The sequence below is a fragment of the Macrotis lagotis genome, chromosome 2, assembly GCF_037893015.1.
Source record: "Macrotis lagotis isolate mMagLag1 chromosome 2, bilby.v1.9.chrom.fasta, whole genome shotgun sequence".
Taxonomy (NCBI): Eukaryota; Metazoa; Chordata; class Mammalia; order Peramelemorphia; family Peramelidae; genus Macrotis; species Macrotis lagotis.
The window spans coordinates 302,484,646-302,508,777 of NC_133659.1; the positions used below are offsets into that span (position 1 = coordinate 302,484,646).

A 24,132-nucleotide genomic window follows, 5' to 3' on the forward strand; every position below is an offset into this window, starting at 1 on the left:
GAGTACACTTGATCACAAAGTATGCTTTTCAAGCATGTCTTCTTCTTATTTCTGGTGCTGCTAACATTAAAAAAATAAAATCACTGACTCCCCTAGTATCTCTGCTTAGAGATTAGGACAGAAAACTAGAGACTTCAGGAACAGTGATCCCCCAAGAGAAAAAGTGAAAACTTATTGCAGAAGACAGTCATAGAGAGAAGTGTGAAACTGCTGGCAGGTTTCCTACCTAGGGGTCCAGTTTGCCCTACATGGAAATGGGTTTGAATGGCTCCTGAGTGCGTCAGAAATATAAAACAATATAATTAGTGAAGAGCATCTGTCTCATTCAAGGTTCATCTGTGGAGGAGGAGAGGGGAGTCAGAGGAGGAGGGGGAGGAGGAAGTGTAAAAGGAAGGGGGGAGGAATCAAAGGAGGGCATTTCACAGAGATAATCCCTGTACATTTGTGACATCATCTCACTGCTTATGTATATATAGGGAATCGTCCAGAGCTCCCCTTATGGTTCAGTCACTTTCAAAGTCAGCTGAAGGCAATAGGAAAAGAGAGAAACTTATTGGCTTCCCTGGCTCGCTCTAATATTTATGGACTTTATTTGCTAGAAGGATAAAGGATGATGGCAGGAATGAGGATTCAACTGGTCTGCATGATGTTTCTGGCTTTTACCTCCCAGAGTCTGTGCTCAGGTAAGTTCAACTATTCTTTGCTAAGTGAGAAATAATCCCTTTTTCAAAATATGATTTTCTACAAATCTTTGCTGATGAATCCATAAAGAAGAATTTTTAGCTTATTCCTGTTTTTGTTCCATATAGAACTCTAGTGTCAATGCCTGCTTGATTTATCTGTGAAGACAGGGAAGGACATAAGAATTTCCTTTCAAAATCTGCAAAGCTGGTGCCAGTGTGATAGATGAAAATACAATTCCACACTTTTTGAAACTCCATCACTGAAAGAATAAGGTTAAATCAGATTCCCCCCCCCCCAAATGAGAATGCTGAGGCTGTATCTATCAAGTCAAGTGGGTACCCATCATTAAATTCAGATGCTTAACTACCATCCTCATTTCACACTTTTTACATATTGCCAATCATAAAGGAGAGAAAAGCTGAAAACATAAATTAAGATGCTTAACTACCCTCCTCATTTATGCTTTCAGTTTTTCTTTCCTTTGTGATTGGTAATATGTAAAAATGCTAAATGCAGTCTTAATGAATATGTGGATAATAGGGAAAGTTGATTTATGATTACCAGGATTGATAATTGCATCTGATATGAGAGATTTATAAATTTTGATCCCTCTGGCACATTACTACCTAATGTAAAAAATTAAGCAATCTTCACACAATATCAGATATATATTTTTAAAAATGCTTTCCTAGTTGCCTAGCACAAAAGGGAAAAATCAGGAATCCTATTTTTTTCAGTAGAAAGAATAAGACTGAGATATTCTTATGGATTTGGTATTTGGGAGTAGAGACAACACGCATGGCTGCTTATTACTTTAGAACCCTCTCATGGAAGGTAAGTTTGCAATAGAAAGTGTTCCTTTAAAATCTTTATCTGGTCAAAGATGCTTGTAGAGATAAGTTTGAAAAAAACTGAAAAAATATGTGGATTTCAGACATTTTTAGCAATTGGGCATTGCCACATAGTTTGTAGGATTTAAGTCATAGTTAAAATATATTTGAAAGAACTGGTTATTTCTAAACACTTTGGCTAGTAAATCTAAAACAGTTTTCCAAGATAAACCATAATTTATAGTTTTCAAGCATAAAACATTTAAAGATGACATATTCAAAAGCACATATTTTTCAGATATTAGCTTTAGCTTTTTTTCTTGCATAGTTCATAGGTAAAGAGCTTATGAAATCTAACTTCCTTTTTATGTTAGACTTCTATCTGTATTTTTAAAGTTACTATACCAGAAGAATACATAAAGGTGTTTTTAAAAAGAAATATTTTCTCTATTCCTGCTGATTTTAAGAATGCTGTTTTCACACTGGGTCTAATTTAACAAAATAAATAATATCATTCTAATTTAATAAAATTTTATTTTTTGATATGATACAATCTTTATTACCACATAGTTTTATGGCTTCTACATAATTAAGCATTTGGTCCAATATATCTTAAACTATCTTCCATAATGATTCCTGATTGATAGATTTCTGTGATTGACCCTTTAAAGATAGTCTTTGACTTTTATCTTTGGGGCAAAAATGTAAAATATGGTCCCTAAGGGAAAGCAATATTGTCTTCCTGGAAAAGTGAACTTCCCAGTAAAGTCTATTAACAAATTATTTATTCAAGCTTAATGTATCTGTTCCATCTTTTTGTGAATATGATGAAAGAAAAGGCCTCAGTCATTTATTCATAACTTGTCTTAAAATGAAAACATGACAGTGTTGTTGCATTAGAATAGTAGGTTTTGTATAGAGGTCTGTCAGCTTACCTAAAAGAAGTCAAGAGACATTTTAAAAAAATCATGAGAGCATAGAGAGTATAGAAATTATTTTTCAAGTCCATCAATCAGGAACCTTCAGCCATTTTTTGCCTTCTGATTTTTATGAGACTAGCACTTCATTTCCTGAATGAATATGTCCATTACCACTTCCTAGGATGAGACTAAGTGATTCAAAATGAACACTGAAATTTATAATAATATCTGAATTCAGAAAAATTCCTAGTACTCTTTGCTCTAAAGGTAAATGAAGAGTTATAGATAGTTGTCGATAGTCTTGACTGGACTGTGTTCTAATATAAAACTTTCTCTCATATAGCATGCATTTTCAAATTGTATAATTGAGAGGTTAGCCAGTCCATGTGACAATAGAGATGCATTTGGAATTAGAGGACCTGGCTTCAAATCCAAGTACCACCACTATTATACTCGTATGACCTTGGACTAGATGTGTGACCATATAAGTCCTCTGTTTCCTTTTTTATAAAATAAGAAGACTGAATTAGTTGACCACTTAGATCCTTCTAGTACACATCACTGATACCATGACACTTTAAAATGAATTAGGACTGTATTCAGATATAGATTATATCTGGTAAGAATCAGATATAGGGCTAAATTTCCAGGAAAGTTTAATATACAGCATTTATGACCCAAGTACTATGTGGAATGTACAGAAATAATTAGAAAAATAGCTTTAAGGGGGTAGCTAGATGGCACAATGGATAGAACACCAGCCCTAGAATCAGGAGGACCTGAGTTCAAATCAGGCCCTCAGACACCTACTGAAAGCACTGGAAGCAGATTTATTGACTAATATGTACCCATCAAAGGTAATTTGGACCTTGGGCAAATCATTTAACCCCATCGCCTTGCAAAAATAAAAAAAAATAGTTTCAATCCCATACCTTATTAACAACCTTACATGCAGATTTTTAAAATGAGAGTTTTGATCAATCCAGATGCCTATTAAACAGGTAGTTTTAACTCCTTTTTTCTTTCAGTCTCTGAGTCTGTCTCTCTGTAGGTTTTTGTCTCTTTGAGTCAGTGTATTTTCATCAATCTCTATGAATCTCTATTTCTCTGAGTGTCTCTAACTCTGTGTTACTATTTCTCTTTTTTCTGTCTTACTGCCCATTTCTGTCTCTTTGTCACATACAGTCACATTCACACACACACACACACACAGACATACACACAAATCTTGACCTTTTAATATCAAACCAAAGCAAAATTTTCTTAGATGATCATCAAATCTATATATCTAGTTAATTAATATTTGATGATAACCAGATGTTTTTTTATTTTTTTATTTTTTTGGTCCATTCAGATTCAGAAGAGGAAATGAAAGCACTGGAAGCAGATTTATTGACCAATATGTACACATCAAAGGTAATTTTTTTTCTTTCCTCCAGTCAGTGGCTACTGAACATAGGTCCTTTCATTATGAACATGGTCACCCTTTCAGATGGTAATCATTTCCAGGCTAGACCTAAAAGTTCATTTTGGAGCATTTCCTTTTTCTGAAAGATTTTCCTTGAGTTCAAAGGAAGTGTAAAGGTGTTGACGTGACACAGGGAAGGCTAGCATGACTCTCACTCATCAGAGAGCTGTTTTAATTAAATGGTTACATTTGATTTCACAAGAAAGAGGTAAAGTCAGCGAAGGAAAATGTGTTTTCACCCTTTTTAAATTAGATCTGATGAAAGGTTTATTGACCTCAACATAAATGCCCAAATGAAAACTAACAGGACAGTTTTTAGATTGTATAAGGGAAACATCAAATGGCTTACAAATCACCGGAATAAGAGATAGTGGACAATGGAAGGAGAGAGGATGGCAGAGTGAAACAGCCATTGCATCAAGAGTAAAAAGAGGTTGATAGGTGGTGCAATGGATAGAGCACTGACCTTAGAAGCAAGAGGATGTGAATTTGAATCCAGCCTCAGACACTTGTAACCTTGGGCAAGTCACTTCACCCTGGTTGCTTTGCATCCAGGGCCATCTCCAGTCATCCTGATCCATATCTGGCCACCGGACCCAGGTGGCTCTGGAGGAGAACGTCAGTCTGGTGACTTTACAGAGTCACCCCAAACTTCTCCCCACCCCATGCAAACCCAGTTCAATGTGCTTGTCATGGCAACACTTCCCCTGATGGCATGGTCATCTTCAAACACAAAGGACAGACATTATCAACTAGTGACTCCACAACAGGATCATTTTATATGCTTAGCCTTTGCGTTGACAAATAAATGGGACTCAGTTAGAAATGTCTGATCTTCTAGAAGGGATCTTAGAGTACATTGTGGCTATTGAGTTGATGACAGATGAGATGACATATGAGAAGACTGAGATCCCAAGAGAAAAGGGGCCTTGCCCAACCAAGTTAGAAAGGCAGATAGATCGGAATTTGAACTCAATATTCATTGCTCTAGAATTTAAAAGGGGTTGAGAGGCCATCTAGTACAAATCATTTTGAGTTGAAGAAACTGAAATCCAGGGAAGGACAAGTGACCTGTGCAAGGTCACACAGAGAGGAAGTAGTGGTAGTAATAAAAACCAGGTTCTCTGATTTTATATTCACTGCTCTTTTCATTGCCTCTTTTAGAGCAATCCATCAAGAAGAATTTAAGTGTTTTCTGAATGCTAGTGTCTAATACATAGAAAGAATTTAATAAATGCTTGCTAAATAATTAACTGCGCTAGTTGTGCTAAATGAATTGCTAAATATTGTGGAGGGATGCTAGCTTACACAGGGGTTAGCTTGCTAAGCCTGTAGTCAGGAAGATGAGTTCATTGACCTTAGATTGGTTGTATGACCTGGCCAAATCACTGAATTTCTATTTGTCTCAGTTTCCTCATGCAAAAATGAAGAGGATAATGGAATCTAATTCTTAGGGTTTTGGTGATGATCAAATGAGATAGTATTTCTAAAAATTTTAGCACAGTGTCAATACACAGTAAGTATCATATAAATGTTAGCTATAACTTATTTGTACTTTTAATGGTAATTATATTAAATATGAATAATTATGGATTTGAATAATTTGTTGCACTGTTAGTAGACCATCCAACACTATATTATTTGTTCTTAAGCTTATTCCAACATTTAACTGTAGAAACCAGGACCACTGGTGTTTTCCTGTGACCCTGATATTTGAATAAGAAAAGTAATTCAATTCAAGTAATTATTACCTGCATTTTATGTGTTAAATACTGTTTCAAGTACAGGAAAAACACACAAATGAAATAACATCTATTCTTGAAAGGTTTATTTCTTTGAGTGTAAGGAATCAAGAGGGTCACAAAAATGTATAATGTAAGGATAACTGAGGTAAGAGGGAGAACTATTAACTGGGCAGAGGTAGTAATCATAGAAATTTAGTAAAGAAGGTAGACCCCGATCTAAACCAATCAAAAAACATTTATGGAGCACCTACTGTATATTAGGTCTATCAGAACGCAAGTTCTAAAGCTATCCCTGTACTATGGAATTTATGCTGAGAAATAAAATAATGAATTTCAGTGAATGCATGTTTGGTCTTTGAGGAAACTGAGCAAGGGAATACTGGCTCCTGGACTTTAAGTGAGCACACACCTATTAACTAACATCTCTCCAAGGAGCCAAAACCAATATTAACAGCACCACATTTTCCAATATTATGCCACAAGGTGAATTTGGTCATGAGGGTAGCTTATGGTCAAAACCAAAAGAATACAAAGGAGGACTTAAGAGATAGTCCCTACTGGACCAAAATACTCAACACAAATATTTTTCTTTTTTAGGAGAGTTAGGGAGGAAGTATCTTCCATATTTCCAGTCCCTAATTCAATCAAGCTCATCTCTCAGGTCTCTTTGTACCAAAAGTATCCAGGAAGTGAATAAGATGAAGAATGGTCAGGAATTTAACATTCAGTGTTGGAAAAGCTAGAGACTTCTTTTTAAACAAATAATAATAGTAAGTAATGGCTAGCATTTATGTAGTTTGTACATTTTTCAAAATACTATGCATATTATCTCATTTAATCTCACATTAATCCTTGGTGGTAGGCACTATTATTATCCTCATTTTCAGATGAGGAAACTGAGGCAAATTAAGATTAGATGACTTTCCTAGGGTTATATAATCAGTATCAGATTTATACACAAAACTTTTGGACACTCTTTTCATCACCTAGATGAGTGTTGTAGTATCTGTCAGAGATCTTCATTTGATCAGTGAGTCCTTGACTTAATAAGCAGAACTTCTCTTCAACATACAGATAATCAATTATTTTTTCTTTTGCCCCTTCTCAGAAAAACTGAATTGAAATCCATCAGAGATGACTAGTAAATATATGTCTCTGGATTAGATCTAATAGATATATCTAGATAAATTCAGAGGAATATAGTTCCACTTAGCTCAATGTTATTATAGTGAGCTTCTTATGGGGTGTGATATTAAATCCAGAAGCTGGTTGAATGGTAGTTGAATAGGCTCTCCACCTAAGATCCTCTGATATTGAGGCAGGTTGGTGGTCCCATAAGGAATAAAGGTTTGGACCTGGGATCAGGAGGACCTGAGTTCAAATTTGACCTCAGAAACTGACTACTTTATTTGACTAGACCCTCAGCAAGTCACTGAACCTGTTAGTTTTAGTTTCTTTATCTATAAAATGGGGATGATGATAATAAAAGTATCTCTCCTCTAGGGATGTTAGGGGAATAACATATTTATAAAGACTTTATGAACCTTCAAGTGATACATAATTATTAGATATTATTATTATTATTATAATTATCATTCTTACTTAGCCTCCCCTTAGGCCATTAAAGGTCCCCTTTGATGGTGTTCAGTAGTCTGGGAGTCAAAGAATGAAGGATAAAGCACTCACCTCTTTGTGCCTTATTTTTCTTACCTATAAAAGGAAAGGATTGAATTACATAACATCAAAAGTTCATTACAAGAAAGTTTCTTGAGGATAGGGATTTTCTTTTTTTCTTTCTTTCTTGCCCTCTCCCCCTTGCATCCCTAGAAAATATAGCACAATCATAACAGGAACTTAATAAATGAATTGAATTGAATGAAATATGTCTAAATATACAATACTATGATTTTTATTTGAAAGAATTAGAGAAATATTAATCATCTTAGAGAAATATTTTGGAAAACTTTCATTTTATTGATCAAGAAACTTTTATTTTTATCAATACCACTCACATGGGTCTATCCCTTGAACAGAATGGACAATGTCCCTATTACTTTTTCTAGTTAATTTTGGATTTAAAGGTTACTTTTTTATTGTTGCTGAAATTGGTTTTTTGGGGATGTGTGTATGTGCCTATATATTGGATCTTCAGGAAAACCTGTGACTGAGAAGATGCTTAATTTTTTATTAAAACAAACATAAAGAGGCAGCTAGGTGGCATAGTGGATAAAGCCCCAGCCTTGGAGTCAGGAGTACCTGGGTTCCAATCCGGTCTCAGACAATTAATAATTACCTAGCTGTGTGGCCTTGGGCAAGCCACTTAAACCCATATGCCTTGCAAAAACCTAAAAAAACCCCTAAAAAAGCAACATTCAAATTCATTCTTTTTGATAAAAACAAAAAATATCTCTATTCTGTGTTTCTTGTTAACCTAAATTATATGTCTAAATTGACTCAGTGAAGACTTTTTTTGAGAGGTTAGGAAGGTAGAATTTCAGTGCATTTAATAGGAATTTATAATTATAAAGGTATGCATTAATATTATGGATTTGGAAAAAAGAGGTTATTATATGTTGACTCCAATGTGAGTAGGGAAATTAAAGAGAAACAAACACTTTTGGTATAATAACAATGGTTAGTAGAAGACCATAAAGTGGAAAAGGGTGGTGGTGGGGAAAGTCATTTTGTATACCATGAAACACACTCAAAACAGGTCAGATTAAATATTTGAAAAGATAACTAAATTGTTAATTTGATATTTCAAATCTACAAAACTGCTTGACTTCCATGCAAAAAGATATATGTCAGAAATATTTGCCACCAAACACAAGAATACTGATCAAAATTTATATTTTACTTATTTTCAGGCAGCTGTTAATGATTTAGGCATTTTTCAAAGGAATTAATTTCATTTTTAACTATCTCCTATTCTTTCAAATTTATGAACATCCTAGTCATGTCATCTGGTTGAAATATCTAATAAGATCTCATTAGACTGAAGAATAGAATGGGAGTTAGAGCAGAATATACTGTTTGTTATTTAACCTCTAGTGTAAGAAGATGACCTAAAAGTGTCATGAAGGTTCTGCACATATTTGAAGATGGCTAGAATAAGAGCTTTTCAAAATTACTGACAATCAATTTCTTCCTAACATGTTCTCTCTACCTCTTCCCCTTCTCCCCCATTTTGTACTAGAACTATGGTTTCTCCATATATTTAATAGATGCCAACTTTATTTTGGGGGTTCTGAGAGAGTAAATTACTTCTCTATAATCATTCAACCTGTATGTATCAAAGGCAGAAACTTCCCTAATCTAAGGCCAGTTTATTATTCTCTATTTCTCATTTCCATTTTTGGTGTTGTTCAGTTGTTTCAGTCATTTCTGATGACTCTTCATGACCCCACTGACGTTTGCTTGGCAAAGATACTGGAAGGGTTCCATTTTACAGAGGAATAAACAGAGGCTAAGAGATATACAGGGTCATAGAGTCAGTAGTTGATATAAAACCTAGGTCCTCTACCTTCCAGTCTAGAACACTTTGGGTTCTACCACTTTAGTAAATGAATTCAAGAAATATTTATCATGTGTGTACTAAGTATCAGACTTTACCGCTGTAAATGGAAAAAGACCAAAATGAAGCATTGTCTGTCCTCAAAGATCTTTTATTCTTTGAGAATAATCATTTAACAGCTCCATATTGGCCAATTTTTAAACGCAAGGATCAACTTCTAAAACCAGGTGTAATTCCATCTCCTCTAGAATATAGTCTGATATGTTTTCTGGTCTTTCATAAGACTGCACATTCACTAAACTTCTATATCTACCTCTATGGAGGGACAATTAAAATCAAAACTTCTTTTTGAAAAAGTTATTTAGTTTTGAGAGTATAATTTTTTGATTTTGGGTTTTTTAAACTCTTCTTTTGTTTCTTGCTTTTGACTGATTATAATGAACAAAACAACAGAATCTCTAAGGAGTTTTGGGGACACCAACTAAATATGAAATTAAGACACCATCTTAAATAATTTATTCTTAGTAACTTTTTTTTGAATCGATTTTCTTTGAGAAGAACAAAGGTAGTTATTGTGGAAACTGATTAATGAAAATACTGATTGCAGATATTAATGCTGTATGAAACTATGAGATTTCCTTATATGGAGATACTCCTTCAGTTTTTGTTGCCATTGTTCAGTTGTATCCTCTTCTTTGTGATCCCATCTGTTATTGGTAAAAATACTGGAGTGCTTTACAATTTCTCCAACTCATTTTATAGATGATGAAATTGAGATATATAGGCTTAAATGACTTGCTCAGGTTCATATAGCTTATAAGAGTCTGAAATTATATTTGAACTCAGGTTTTCTGATTCCAGGACTGGAGCTCTATCCACTATGCTACATAGCCACCTGAAGAACCTGGCTGCCCACAGCCCTTTAGTTATTAGGACTGGCACAGAGCTCTTGGGCTCTTATCTATCATTATCAAGACAGTAAAGCACAATGAAATATACTTGGAAGAACAGAAGATTCTATCTTAAAATCATTGTGTCCCTTACATTGGGAACACTGTTTTACCCATTGTGACTGCTTGAAAAGTGTCTATTCAGTTGAATGGAGTTGGGTTAATTCTTTAGATATACGACTAGAATTTATAATGGCAAATTTCTGAATTTTAAATATTTCCTTAATTCATGGCTCTGGAATTTTGTACACACATTCATCATGTTGCCTTTGTCAGCACTTCTGTTCTAAATACATGCTTTTATTACCTACTAAAAGGTACAGAAAATGAGAGGCTGTCACTTTTTAAAATGATGCATGAATTTGTAGCGACTAAATAATAAAACAATAACATCTATTTTTCTTACTATACCTTATCTGTTTTGCAAGACCTAATTTCATGCAGATCCTCAGGGTAAGGATTTGTTTGTAGCATACTGCTTGTTCTGAAGATAATTGAAGATTTTGGAACACACATTGTACTCTTCACATCTCCAATACTACATTATGCTAAAAAAAATTAAAACAGTTCTGTATAGTTTCTTCTTCCCTGGTAAATTTTCTACAAAGGAGTGAGAATACTTGAGTCTGTCAGTATTTTTAGCAATTAATGAATATAATTAATAGTATTCAAGCTTACTAATATTTGTAATCTTATTATTCATAGGATCAGGATTGGACTTGGGAACTCCTAGGTCAAGAAACTCTTTCTACCAAGGAGGTCACCATCGTTTCTTCAGTTTCCAGTCTTAGGAAATTGCCTCCAACACTGAAATTTTAAGGGACTTATTTGGGGTTACAAATCCAGGAAATGTCAGAGGAAGGGCTTGATCCTGGTGTTTTCCTTCCTTCGAGGATGGTTCTCTATCTATTATGTCATACTACTCTTGCCTGTGACCCTGATTGGAGATTGTAGTTCAAAAAGAAGGAGTTACCTCAGGGCCTCTCTGATTCCAGTCCCTTCCCTTTTTGATGAGAAGTAAATAAAAGGCTGGTCTCAGAGTCATAAAAATATGTATTCTGATCTTAGCTCTTTCTGTTGTATCTCCATGTTATATAGATAGTATTGAATTAGTGACTTGGAAATATTATCTCATTTATTATTCAACAACCCTGAAAGGCAGGCATTATTATTTTTATTCTTTTTTGCATATAAGTAAACTGAGGCAGAGATTAAGTGACTTGCCCAAGATCACACAAATAGCAAGTGTCTGAAGCCAGAATTATTCTCATCTTCCTGATTCCAGATCCAACCTTCTAGGAACTATGGCACCACCTTTCTCCTCTGAAGTCACCCAACCTCTCTGAGACTCATCTCAGGTTATGATAGTGAAACAGAAATATATGTGAAGTGCTAGATTTTGCTATTCCTTTTAGTATAATATTATTTATTTATTACCAACAACATTTTCTAGTTAAAATACTCTAGAATTCTATTAGTCAGGTCTCTTCTTTTCATATCTTGATGATTTTGATTTGAAGGGAATAATGATGATCATTGGAACTACATTTTTCCCCTTTTTAGCTGAATGTTAAAATGTAGCTGCTTAATGATATATTGGCATTAAGTTTCTAAAATATAAAAGTAGATAAAACTTCAAAATGTAATCTCATGGAATCACGATTTTAAGAAAATCTTCAAATAACATTTCATTAGAAAGACCGCAGAAGCTAAAATAATCATTTTCTCATTTAACAATAGCTTTTAATCACTACCATATATCAGCATCCTCATTAAAAACATGAGGATGCTAAACTGAAAAGCTGATTTTTAAGGTCCCTCCCAGCTCATTAGATGCAGTGACCAAATGATTATGGTTTTTAGTCGTAGATTCTAACATGAATAAGAAGTAGTTGGTTTAAAATTTCAAATTTGATTCTATAGCCAATTTATCCATTTCCCAGTTGGAAAACAAGCTTGAAGATAAGACCTTCAATTTTACGTATTCTTTTCCCTATCACAGATCAGCAAAGCAAGATTTCCTCATTGGAAAATGACCCTGCTGAATGTGTGCAACCTTGTTAATAGCTTGAACAGCCAAGCTGAAGAAACAGGGGAGACTGGTGATGATGAGCTTCTTTTGAGAAGGCAGTTCTCCACTTTAGATGGCTTTAACTTGGAAGCGATGTTGACCCTCTACCAGCTCCAGAAGATCTGTCACAGCAGAGCGTTTCAACACTGGGAGGTAAACTACAGAACGTAACCCTAATTTTTGTTACACTGGTTCAGTACACATTTCTACTGATTTCCCCTCAATTCTGACAAAATGTAGAATAACAAGACTCACAAATGTTGGAAATGAATAATGTATGATCCCAATTCTGGCAACCATCAAAGTACTTTTCATGTATTTGGGATTGAGTTGGATGGAGAGCATATTTTAAGAGAGATTTAATGCATATATATTTAATTCATGCTCACGAAAGAACTTTTTTGATGTCCTAGAAATCAAGGGGAATTCAAAATCTTCATATTTTTGTGCAGAACCAAGGAATCATTCTTGGTCATCTATCAATAACTTCACACTAGAAATGGTTTCAATTGTTATAAGAATCGATTAGACTAGTACAGTTTGAATCGCAGTGCATCTCAAAATAGGGTATCCCTTTTCCATTGAATATGAATTTCATTTGTCTTCAGTAACCACTGCCAACAACACTACAACTCAATTTTAAAATATTGTTCACTATTCAGAATTATAAGCAAATGTCTGAAGCAGTGTATTCCAAAACAAACAGAATGGTGCATTAATATAAAACACATAATTTCTCCACCTCAGATGACTTCGGCTTTAGTAGGTAACACTACTAACATGGTTCAGACTAGAAGCTCAAGATAAATAGGGAGTTAGGGCTGCTGAAAGGAAATAGAATCATGGAGGAATAGAAAGAGGAATCCATTTTTAAGTTTGTTGTTTATATTAAGAAAGGACCTGGGGCGGCTAGGAGGCACAGTGGATAAAGCACCGGCCCTGGAGTCAGGAGTACCTGGGTTCAAATCTGGTCTCAAACACTTAATAATTGCCTAGCTGTGTGGCCTTGGGCAAGCCACTTAACCCCATTGCCTTGCAAAAAAAAAACCTAAAAAAAAGGACCTATAGGAGTGACAGTTTGTTGCATCAGGTAAAACCAATATTCTCAATAAGTCAGTGGACCAACAGATATAAAGGATCAGTCTAGATAATTGTGTTTTACCTATTCCTGCATCAAGTGTATCATTTAGAGCTATTAGAACAGAAGCTTTGGATTATAAATTTACTTGCAATGACATTATTTAACTTGTAATATCATGTCCAGAACAAATCATTTGAAGTCTAGAAACTTACTTAGCCATTGATAAAAACAACTTCCTTGCCTCATAGAATACTGAATAGCCATAGTAGATAGATTTGTAGTCAGTGAGACCTGAGTTCAAATCCCATCTTCAGACATTTTGCTGTGATCCTGGGAAAATTATTTAATCCCTCTGTGACTCAGTTTTCACATCTATAAAACAAGGGAGTTTATAGGCCCTACCTCAAAGGGTGATTGTGAGGCTTAAATGAGAATATATCAGTATTTGAACATATTCAGGTATACGTATGTATAGTTTGTGTGTATAATTATGATTCCTCCTGGTCTAAGGATCCATTTTGTGAAATTTAATTCAAAGATGCTAATGAATAATCTGTCATGCAGGGCTGTCTGATGTCCACTAAGGGAATGAAGGGATTGCTCTTATTTTAGCCACCTATTTTAGCAGCAACAGGCTGATGTCTTCGAAAGGCCCAGCATCAAAGTCTACTTGGGGTTGGTAGTTGGCCCCTTCCCCCAGTCTAGCACATAATGCTTTGTATACAAGAATAGATGGATATATGGTTTCATTGCTAAAGTCGGAACTCCCAGTGAGAATTTCCTTCTGCCAATGTATATTAGCACTTTCCCTGCAACTTCTATTTTAATTGATTTAGACACCGAGAGGATTAACAGATTACCCAGGTTCCCTTAGTCAGTATGTATCAGGTGCAGATCTTGACCCAATGTCTCGCTAACTCTGAGACACGCTCCCTGTAACTGAACCATGTTTCCCCTCACTTTCCACATAGGAGGTGCTTAATAAATATTCATTGAATTTATTTCAATCCTGTGGGGGAAATAAAACCCTGGCAAGTAAGATAAACTTTTTTTTTAAAAATATATCTTTCTATGGTGGATTGGAGGGAAGAGTAGAAGTAAAAATTCTTTCAGACTGACAGCTGTGAAGATTGTCTTCCGTCTTTCATATCTGAGTTTTATGTTGATCATTGTATTCACAGTGGACTATCATCTGTAATTTTCACAATCTGTCACAGATGGAAGGAGGAAACACATAATGGGGTGATTTCCAATGTTCCTAATAAGGAATACAGAATAGAAATTCTTAGGAAGACAAACTGTGGACCTAATAAGTTCCATTTTCCCAATGAATTTAGTTATTCTTTAATTCAAAGTAAGGTTCAATTTCCCTAATGCTTTAAATCCTTAAAAACCTTGCTTTCGCAAATCATTGGGGTGGGTTACAGAGCTAGTGGATCCAAGACTATATTTTATTTTATTTTTGTGGGGGTGGGCAGAGGAATTCCTAGTATTCTTTAAATTCTTTCTATATACAGATCAAAAATTTCTCTGAAATATATAGTCAGGGATTTTTCTAGGGCACGGAGAAATTAGTTGACTTGCTTCTGATTACACAGCTAATTTATCATAGGTAGTAAAAGATGGCAGTAGATTGGCCTAATTCCATGGCTCACCAGCTCTCTATTGTCTTTTCTATGCCATACTATTAATGACAAAAGAAAAGATACTCAGTGGTACAACAGGCAAATGACAAAATGGAGTAACTTTTTTTTTTTCTGGCAAAGACTCTTCCATCCTGTCCCCAAAAGATGAAAAGGATGACATAATTTGTCATCTCTGATATATTTGGACAAGAAAAAATGCTGTAAAGTAGTAACCCTTTTCAAAAATTTAACATTATTGAATAATTTAAATATAAAACAAAAATATGAAGATATAGGGAAAAAGTTATGGACTTTATAAAAAAACTAAAAATTTAGAAATAGTGTATTCTTATAATGGTTTTCTCTGCTTCTCATAGGAAGTAATATCAAATTGAAGTCTATTACTTCAAGATTTTATTCAGTACTGTTGAACATCTTTTAAATTCTAGCAAGCCATTTGCTGACAATATAAATGAGTTTGAAATTTGTCAGATGTACAGATATTTGACTAAATCTCATTCTAAATTGGGCAAACTATTGGAAATATATATTTTTGTTTTTGTTGATATTTTATATTCAATTATTGTATCTAATCATTATTATCTGCATGTTACTTCTCTCAATGAAATATATCTTTGAGTACAGGAGGAATTTTCACTTTTTCAATATATCTTCAATTGGATATATATTTGAAATCTGATTTTTTCTATTGGGAAGTAAAAATGGTTTCAAAAATTCATTTTTTTAGTAAAATATTCTCCCTTTCTCCCTCCCTTCCTTCCTCCCCAAGACAACATGCAATTTTATATAGGTTATACATGAACAAGCTTATTAAATATATGGAAATATATTTTCTAAAATGCTTTTTAAAAATTTCTATCTGTAACATATTGGAACATCAGATCTTCAAAATAAGTAATCAAAGTGTCTTTAAGTATAAGCCATGCATGGTGGCCTTTTCTCATCAAGATTTGGTATGGAGATTCCATAACTGTTTTGGATTGTACATTAATCATTGTAAAACTAGAGTGTTTCAACCTCAGCTCATTGCTTCCAAGACAGGAACACAGTGGCTAGTTAATAACCATGAATAGTATTTGGGAAGAACAGCCTTTGGATACTGAATTAATTTTCAGGTTTTCTGAGTTGAGAAGTATGGTAGGTTCTTCTAAGATAGCACCACCAACTGAGCATATTTTTTTAAAAAGACCACTAAATGATAATTGTTTAGATTATAAAATGGCTCACCCATTAATACAGGGGTTAAAATACTGTGAGCAAATGCTTAGAGAGCTGTTCATTTATTTAAACTTATTTGTCTCTCACTAATGAAGAACAGCAGGGTAGAGAAATTCTATACTCTCAAATCAGCACTGCTTTCCAAAAGTTCCATATAATTTCCAGTGTTGAACTAGATCTAAACTGTTCTAGACTCCCTACATTCCTCTCCAAACCTTCTTATAAACATCAATTATTTCAATTAACACAATTCATTCATTCATTTATTATTTTGTTTATTTATTTATGCATCCATCCTTCTATCCAACCATCCAGCCAGCTATTTCTCTATCAATCGAACTACCTATCTATCATCTATCTATCTATCTATCTATCTATCTATCTATCTATCTATCTATCTATCTATTGGCAACTTGATGGTAGAGGGCATATAGTGGGGCTTTTGGAACTGAGAAAACCTGAGTTTAAGTTTTGCCTCAGATAATTGCTATCTGTGTGATAGTAGTCAAGTCACTTGACCTCTGCTTCAGTTTCTTTATCAAAGGAATAGAGATTCACAGGGTTGTTGTGAGGATCAAATAAATATATGAGTGATTTTCAAACAAAGCACTATTTAAATTGTCACTACTATTATCCCTACCACCACCACTACACTACCACTATCTGTATCCTTACTATTCATACTAATACTACCACTATCACCACTTACTACTATTACCACCCCTACTCTTACTCTTATTTCTATTCCTATGCTTACTATCTTGCATAAGAATTAAACTGTGTACTATAATAATTAAGATAATATAGAAAAAAACTATTCTAGAATTTATCACTTGTTTTGGAGAATATTTAATGAAGACTGATAACAGCATATTTTTCTGGATTTTTATAAAGTAGATGGAAAGGAATAAGTAGAGAGAAAATTCCATATAGGTTTCTCAGAATGATAAGCAATTGTAACATAGGAAAATTAATAGGAAAAGAAATGCAATTCACATGGGATAAGAACAGCAGCAAAAACCATAGGATGAGAAACTAATATCTTTTAAAAAGCATGAACTATGAATATTAAACAAAGTTATGAGAATTTCCAAACGAGACAAGTTTAAATTCACAGACATCATTGAGACATGGTAAGATGTGACTAATGACCAGAATAAAATTCTAGAAGAATATATACTTTATTCAAGAGAAATGATAAATTCATCAGTTGCAATATTATATTCAAAAGATATAGACATCAGAGAGAATAGGAATCTGAAAAGCAAGTTGGGTTGAAAACATATGGGTAAGGATCAATGAAGAGAGAAATGGAAGAGATAATATTATCAAAATATTTCTCAAGCCCCTTAGTCTGAGAAGTTTTTCAAGTAGTTTATGAAATGCCCCATACCTGATAAGGAGGCACGATTCAGAAGCAATTAAGGGCTTCAACTCTCTGAACATCTGCTGTAGGTTAACCCCTGTCCTAGCAGCAGGAAAGCTAAAAATGTATGGCTTTATCCTCTTTCAAATGGATGAATAGGGGAGACTTGATATTCTGAGCCTATTTCTCATCATCAAAGAGGATTTTTTTTGAAGTAATAGAACCAGCAACAATCTTGGGGTGACAAATTTATTATGAAGTTAGAGACAGAGAAGAACACCATACATAATCTTATATGCATTTTAGATTTGGTGAGAGGTGATTTAAAATGGTTCTGGGAAAGAATGTAGCAGCCAATGGTCTAATAGTCTTAATTCTCTGAGAGTGATATTATGAAGATAACCAAGAGAAAGAATTTCCATGATGAGGAAAATTCCAAATACTGCATATTTTGGTTAAATGGGTAGCTCATTAAGTAATCATATTTTTAAAAAAAGATGTATAATTGAGATTAGCACAAGAAGAGATAAATGAAGATGAATCCTCAAATCTAGGTCTCGTAAGAATTTTTTTCAGAAATATTATCATTCAGAATGGCCTGAAATTTGAGACTGAAAATTTGGGAACACAGAATATGAATCTTTATCTGAGTTGGGCACAAGAGCAGAATCAGAGAGACAGAATCCATTGCTCAGGGTGAATGGGATTTTAGTAATGGATGATAGTGAGAAGGAAAAACACTCAAAACATATTTTGCTTGTTTTTTTTTCCAAGGAGGATGATCTTTGGACTGGGGATGATAAAACAAAAATGATTAACAGGGAGGTGAAGCCGAAGATAAATGAGGAGATGGTAAGGGAGAACCTGGCTGCCCTAAATGAGTCTAAATCAAAGGACTAGACAAATAACACCTTAGGGTATTGTTGGGAACTGATAGGTGTGATTATTTTATGAACAATTCCTGGTAAATATATGGGGTTTCCAAAGACTGAAATGGGGCCAATAAATGGTCTATAAAGCATAAACCAGAGAGTTTGATTTTCATTCTTAATAAATTTCTAGAATATTCAGTTAAAGGAATGAAAATAATACATTCAAAACTAGCAATCATCATTCATTAATGAACAAACACAGCTTGATTAAGAATATACCATGTAGTGCAGCTAGGTGGCCCAGTGAATCCTTCTGGAGTCAGGAGGACCTTAGTCCACATCTGGCCTTAGACACTTAATAATTAACTGGTTGTGTGACCTTGGGCAAGTCACTTCATCCCAATACCTTGCAAAAAAGAAGCAAAACTAAGAATAGATCATGCCTGGCTGATCTTGCTTCTTTCATTTTCCTTCTCTGATCAAACTAGATAGTCTCATTCTGTTTTGTAAAAGAATGGCAAGTGTTATTTCCAGAATTTGTTGAATTCATCCCATTCAATTCATGTGAAGCTGTCAAAATTATTAAACATTTATTGGGTTCTAGTCACTGTGTTAGAATTCCAGGATGCAAAGATAAAATGACTGTCCTCAAGAAGCCTGTATTCTTATTGGAGGAAAATATTATATATTTTATGTAAAGAAATATGAAGTAGGTCTTGCCTAGAATGCATATTACATGTGAGATAAGAAACTAGGGTGATATCAGTTTTGACAAGGAAAAAACCCCAGCACCAAATCAATTATCCTCTAATGACATTAATTATGGAGAGATGCCTTATTTAACATATCTTTAATTCAACAAGCAGTTAAATATTCAGGGACAATAACACCAGCACACCAATAAAAGAGAAAAGTTTTTATCCACTTCTCTCATTCTTAGTCCAACTGCCCTGACCAATGTCTTCTTTTTCTAGATTCAAACCAGAGATAAAAATTTAGAATGATTTGGAGTAATTATAGAAATCTGAGGTTTAGAATATACTAAAAGTTTGTGGCTCCAGTAAAAAACAAAATATAAGGCTTGTTCTTGGATCACAAAGTTGCATGGGATAGACTGAAGCAAAATAAACCCTCAGTTTATTTTCATAACTGATCCATTCAAAGGAAAATTATAGAAGTTCAACCCTTTTATCTTTTACCCATGGACTGACTTTCTTGACATGACAGAAAATGATCAGGATTCTGAAAGAGTTGAAGACAAGTCCTTGTGCTTAATTTTCTTTGATTTTGGACTAGCCACTTAAACTAAAAGAACATTAAAAACACTCTAAGATCCATTGGTATCTAATGAGCATGTCTGTGATATACATATACTATACAGAACTTACTACAAAGTACAGGGCTGATGGGTCTAGTGGAAGATTATTGCATTAGTCAGTAGTCTTATATTTAATTCCTAGCCTCTCCCTGTCATGGGACCTTGAATCAAGTCTTTAATTTCTTAGTCTCCTTAGCTATAAAATTGGGATTACTGTGAGGGGCAAATGTGATAATTTAATAATTTCAATAATAGCTAACATAATAATAACTCTTAAAAGCTTGAAAAATGATTTATCATTATTATCTCACTTTTGCCTTTGCAACAACCTTGGGAGGTAGATATTATCTTTACCATCCTTTTACTAATAAAGAAACTGTGTCAGACAGAGGTAAAGTGACAAGAGTACAGCAATTAAATAGGAGAACAGATTTGAACTCAGACCCTTCTGATTTCAGGTCTAGCCTTCTTTTCATTAAATGAAAGGAGTTTGTAAATTTGAAAATAGTATAAAGTGCAAGGAATTATAATTAACCTCTTCCCGATTCATTCAGATTCTGTATGTATTACAGCTACTCCAAGAAGATGTTCTTGATTCTGGAAATCTAAACCGTGAAAAAGAAGAGATAATGAAGAGGAAAACCCCTTATATTCTGAAGCGGCAACTCCATGTGAATAAAGCCAGAAGACCCTACATACTCAAAAGGAGTTCATACTATTGAGAAGAGGGGAAAAAAATCTGATTTACTTTATGAGTAACTGTGTTTTATGATTCTTTTAATTAAACATACAAGCATATCTATGTGAAAATTATGTGACAAAAGATCAGAATCATTATTGTCTCTTCTGCAATTGTGGTTTCTTGAATGTGATTTTTTTTTAAATCAAAACAATTGGACAGAAAATATTTCAAATAAATCTCATTTCTAAGCATGATGTATTGTGTATTACAAAAGCTATTAAATATTAGTGACGGCATTCTGTTTTGGGAGTTTATAGGACAATTATTTGGATTATTGAAATTAATCAGAAAATATTTTAGAGAGGTTAAACAAAATTTCATCTAGTGTGATAGTGAAATCCTTTGACTTGGGCCCTTGAGGTAGGGCATATGATACATTGATAGTCAAGCTAATACAGTTGATAAACCTAAGGAATGCACTAGTGGAGAGAGAAGAAAATTTACTCTTGTACCCATTTTAGAATCTGCAAGATGCATAGAGAGTGGCAGTCTTACAGAAATAAAACTCAGGAAAATTCCTGAATAATTATTAACAGTGTTTTCTATTTCAATGAATTCTCTTTTGATGAAAAAAGATACTTTGTGGGTAATAAAGTGAATCAAGTCATCAGAGAATTCATTTTCATTAAACTAATTCTTCATTCCATCCCCTCCTATTTCTTATTCAATGACATTGTCCAGTCACTGGCATTTGAATTTTCTTTAAGGAAGTTTATGTAGATGCCCTCCCTTTTTGTTGAATTGAATTGTTTGGAGTCTGGAGCTTGGACGTGATAGGAGAGCAAAAGTAGTAACTGATGAAGTTACCTTCACCAACACTCTTGGGAGTTATAGAAAATTGAATTACAATTCTTCCTCAATGAGATCCCTTTGTAGCATAGAGACATTCTTCTTTGGTGGGGGTGTGTAGTATGGGAGTGATGGAATTTATTGCCCTGGACCAACAATAGTCTCAACTCAATCTCTCTTCCCTTAGGGAGTCAGCTACTGCTGCTCCTAATTAGAGACTCTCATGCCCTGCTCTACCCAGGTAATCTCATTAAGTTAAAAAAATGCTCACCCAATTTTACTGTCAAGTTCATATGAGATTTAGCTGTTTTCTTTTTGACTGCCATTTTGAAAGAGCCTATTAATCAGATACAGAAAATTAAGTTCTCTTCATCTCTTTGTCTCTTTGTCTCTGTCTCTGCATATGTGTCTCTCTGCCTGTTTCTCTGTCTTTGTCTGTCTCTCTGCATCCCTGTGTCTGTAACTGTCTTTCTCTCTGATATATGTCTGTGTGTCGATTTTTCCATCTCTCTGACTCTGTCTCCCTCTCTCCCCATCTCTCTTTTCTCAGTCTTCCTCTCTCTATCCCTTTTCCCCTTTTCTCTCTCTCCTATTTTTGCTGACGTTCAGATATTCTCTGTCATCTATAACCTATTGAAATAACAGATGCTAGAATAAATTTAAAAATCTTATAATCTTTTATGGGACACAATGAATTATACACAATATCATATTTACAACAATCTCAATAGATAGGAAAGATAGGTATTGTTATCACCATTTTAGGAATCAGGAATTTGAAGTTCAGGGATGGTAAATGTCTTGCTATGGTCTCCAGATTTATAAAAGGTAGAATTACGACAAAAACTCAGTTTTATGACTCCAAATCCAGGTCATCTCCTCTCTACCTCCCAAAGGGAACAAGATAGAGATTGGATCTATGTTTTTATTTTATTTTATTGCAATGGGTCAGTGACTCTTAACTTTTTCCAAAGTAAAAGAACCCCTTTAATTTTAACAAACATTGGCAGAACCTTATAGTAAAATGATCTAAAATGATTTTTTAATGTCTATTAACACATAACAGCATTATTAAAAAATTAAATCTACTTCAGGGTTTCTTGTAGCATAGTTTGAGAAATACTATTTGAGGGAATTCACATAAGAGGAAACACTCTCTACCAGTGAAGTATTAGAGAAATATTAAGGGAAGCTAACCAACACAGTGGATAGAGCATCACGCTTGGAATCAGGAGGATGAGAGTTCAATTTCAGCCTCTGACACTAGCTGTGTGACCTTGGGCAAGTTACTTAACCCCAATTGCCTCCCATCCAGGGCCATCTCCAGTCATCCTGAATCATATCTGGCCATTGGACCCAGATGGATCTGGAGGAGAAGTAAAGTTGGTGACAACACAGCATCTCCTCATTGAAATTCAATTCATGTACTTGGCATCACCTCCCTGATGTGGTCTTCTTCAGGAATGAAGGACAGGCATTGCTTATTATTATTACTATTACTATTACTATTATTATTATTATTATTATTATTATTATTACTATTATTATTAGAAAAGTATTAGATTACAGATGACAGAGGCTATTTGAATAAACAATCAAAAAAAGGCCAGAGAAGAGGGAAAAGTAATTGATAAAAGGAAGATGGAGAAAAGAGAGATGGGGTGAAGGAGAGAGACAGAGACAAGGAAAATAGACACAGAGACATACCAGTGAAAGTCAGAGATAGAGACAGAAACAGAGAAATAGAGACATAGAATAGCAAGAGATCGAATAGCTTATAGGCTCATGAAAAACAATCTAAAATACTTTATGGCTGAAGGTCCAATTCTCTATCTCTAAGTGCTACTTATAATCTTAAACTTCTTTGATCTAGTCCTAAGATTTTATAAAAGTATAGTGTGTCCTCAGGGAGGAATTTCCTCTACCAAGTCAGAATGGAAACTTATCAAATACTTCTAGAAACAGAAAATTGCTTGGAGTTCAGAAGGATAAAATTACTTGCCCATAGTCACATAGACTGGAGTATGCTAAATCTCTCTACAAAAAAAAAATACTTCTAAAAAAATTAGGATTTGTTTTCTTTTCCTCCTAACAGTCCCTTTACAACTCAATCAACCAATCAAGAAAGGCCTTGGAACAATCTAGATTATTTTTACTCACCAGATATGACTTTTGTGGAAACCCTTGTAGGGGTAGGATACATCTTTGATTAAGGATGATTGTCTAGGGGCTTGTGTGAGCTAACTTAGACCATGGCAGAAAAAGGAGAGGAGTGAATCCAGTGATATTTTGTGTGTTTGTGTGCGTGTGTGTGTGTGTGTGTGTGTGTGTGTGTGTGTGTGTGTGTGTGTGTGTGTGTGTGTGTGTGATGTGATGACTTTGTAAGACTCTAGTACCTAGGTATTTTTTTCTGAGAGCAAAACCTATATAGCAGATGTGCCTACTACAGCTCCAGAGTGATGGGGGAAGGGATCAGGAAACCTTGGGGAATTATACTTACTGGTTTCCACACCCTGCCATTCCTGGAAGGGCAGAGGTGGGAGAAGTTAAAAGGATGTTGTAGGTGTATTGAAGACAAGCCCAAGATTTTATTATAGTGGAAAGAGTAGGGTAGATCCAATGTACCCCGCTCTTCCTTCCCCCATTAGTTGATCAGACATGCCTTGGGGGTAAGTTGTTCCATTGGAACTTCTTTGGAAACTACTGATCTGATGAAAAGCTATTCCATCACAAAACAGGCTAGGCTCTCAAAGTCAGAGGATTTTCTTTAGAATACAATGGGGTATGTGTAGAAACTGGAAGTGTTGGGGAGAGGGATTCATTAATGATTTTGGACAGCTTCTTGAATGCTCCATTGTTCTGATTAAGCTGTTTGACTTCCCTTTGGATCATTAGTCTTAAAACTAGTTGACGTTATG

The 24,132-nt window shown here is 34.5% G+C and overlaps 1 protein-coding gene across 1 annotated transcript; it reads left to right on the plus strand.

Annotated features, from left to right (window-relative positions):
* The first annotated feature begins 518 nt into the window (after positions 1 to 518).
* NTS (neurotensin) lies at positions 519 to 20,487 on the plus strand. Its single transcript, XM_074220809.1, has 5 exons — positions 519 to 683; positions 3,789 to 3,850; positions 12,114 to 12,335; positions 18,268 to 18,345; positions 20,256 to 20,487. Exons 1-5 carry the CDS (start codon positions 611 to 613, stop codon positions 20,403 to 20,405), a joined length of 585 nt encoding a protein of 194 aa, XP_074076910.1. The 5' UTR covers positions 519 to 610; the 3' UTR covers positions 20,406 to 20,487.
* Positions 20,488 to 24,132: the final 3,645 nt, after the last annotated feature.

Bases quoted from the DNA above. Each gene is read 5' to 3' on its own strand.
- NTS (XM_074220809.1), top strand. From the start codon at position 611: ATGATGGCAGGAATGAGGATTCAACTGGTCTGCATGATGTTTCTGGCT. The intron at 684-3,788 runs GTAAGTTCAACT...TGGTCCATTCAG, and splicing joins CTCCCAGAGTCTGTGCTCAG to ATTCAGAAGAGGAAATGAAA. The intron at 12,336-18,267 runs GTAAACTACAGA...TTTTTTTCCAAG, and splicing joins GAGCGTTTCAACACTGGGAG to GAGGATGATCTTTGGACTGG.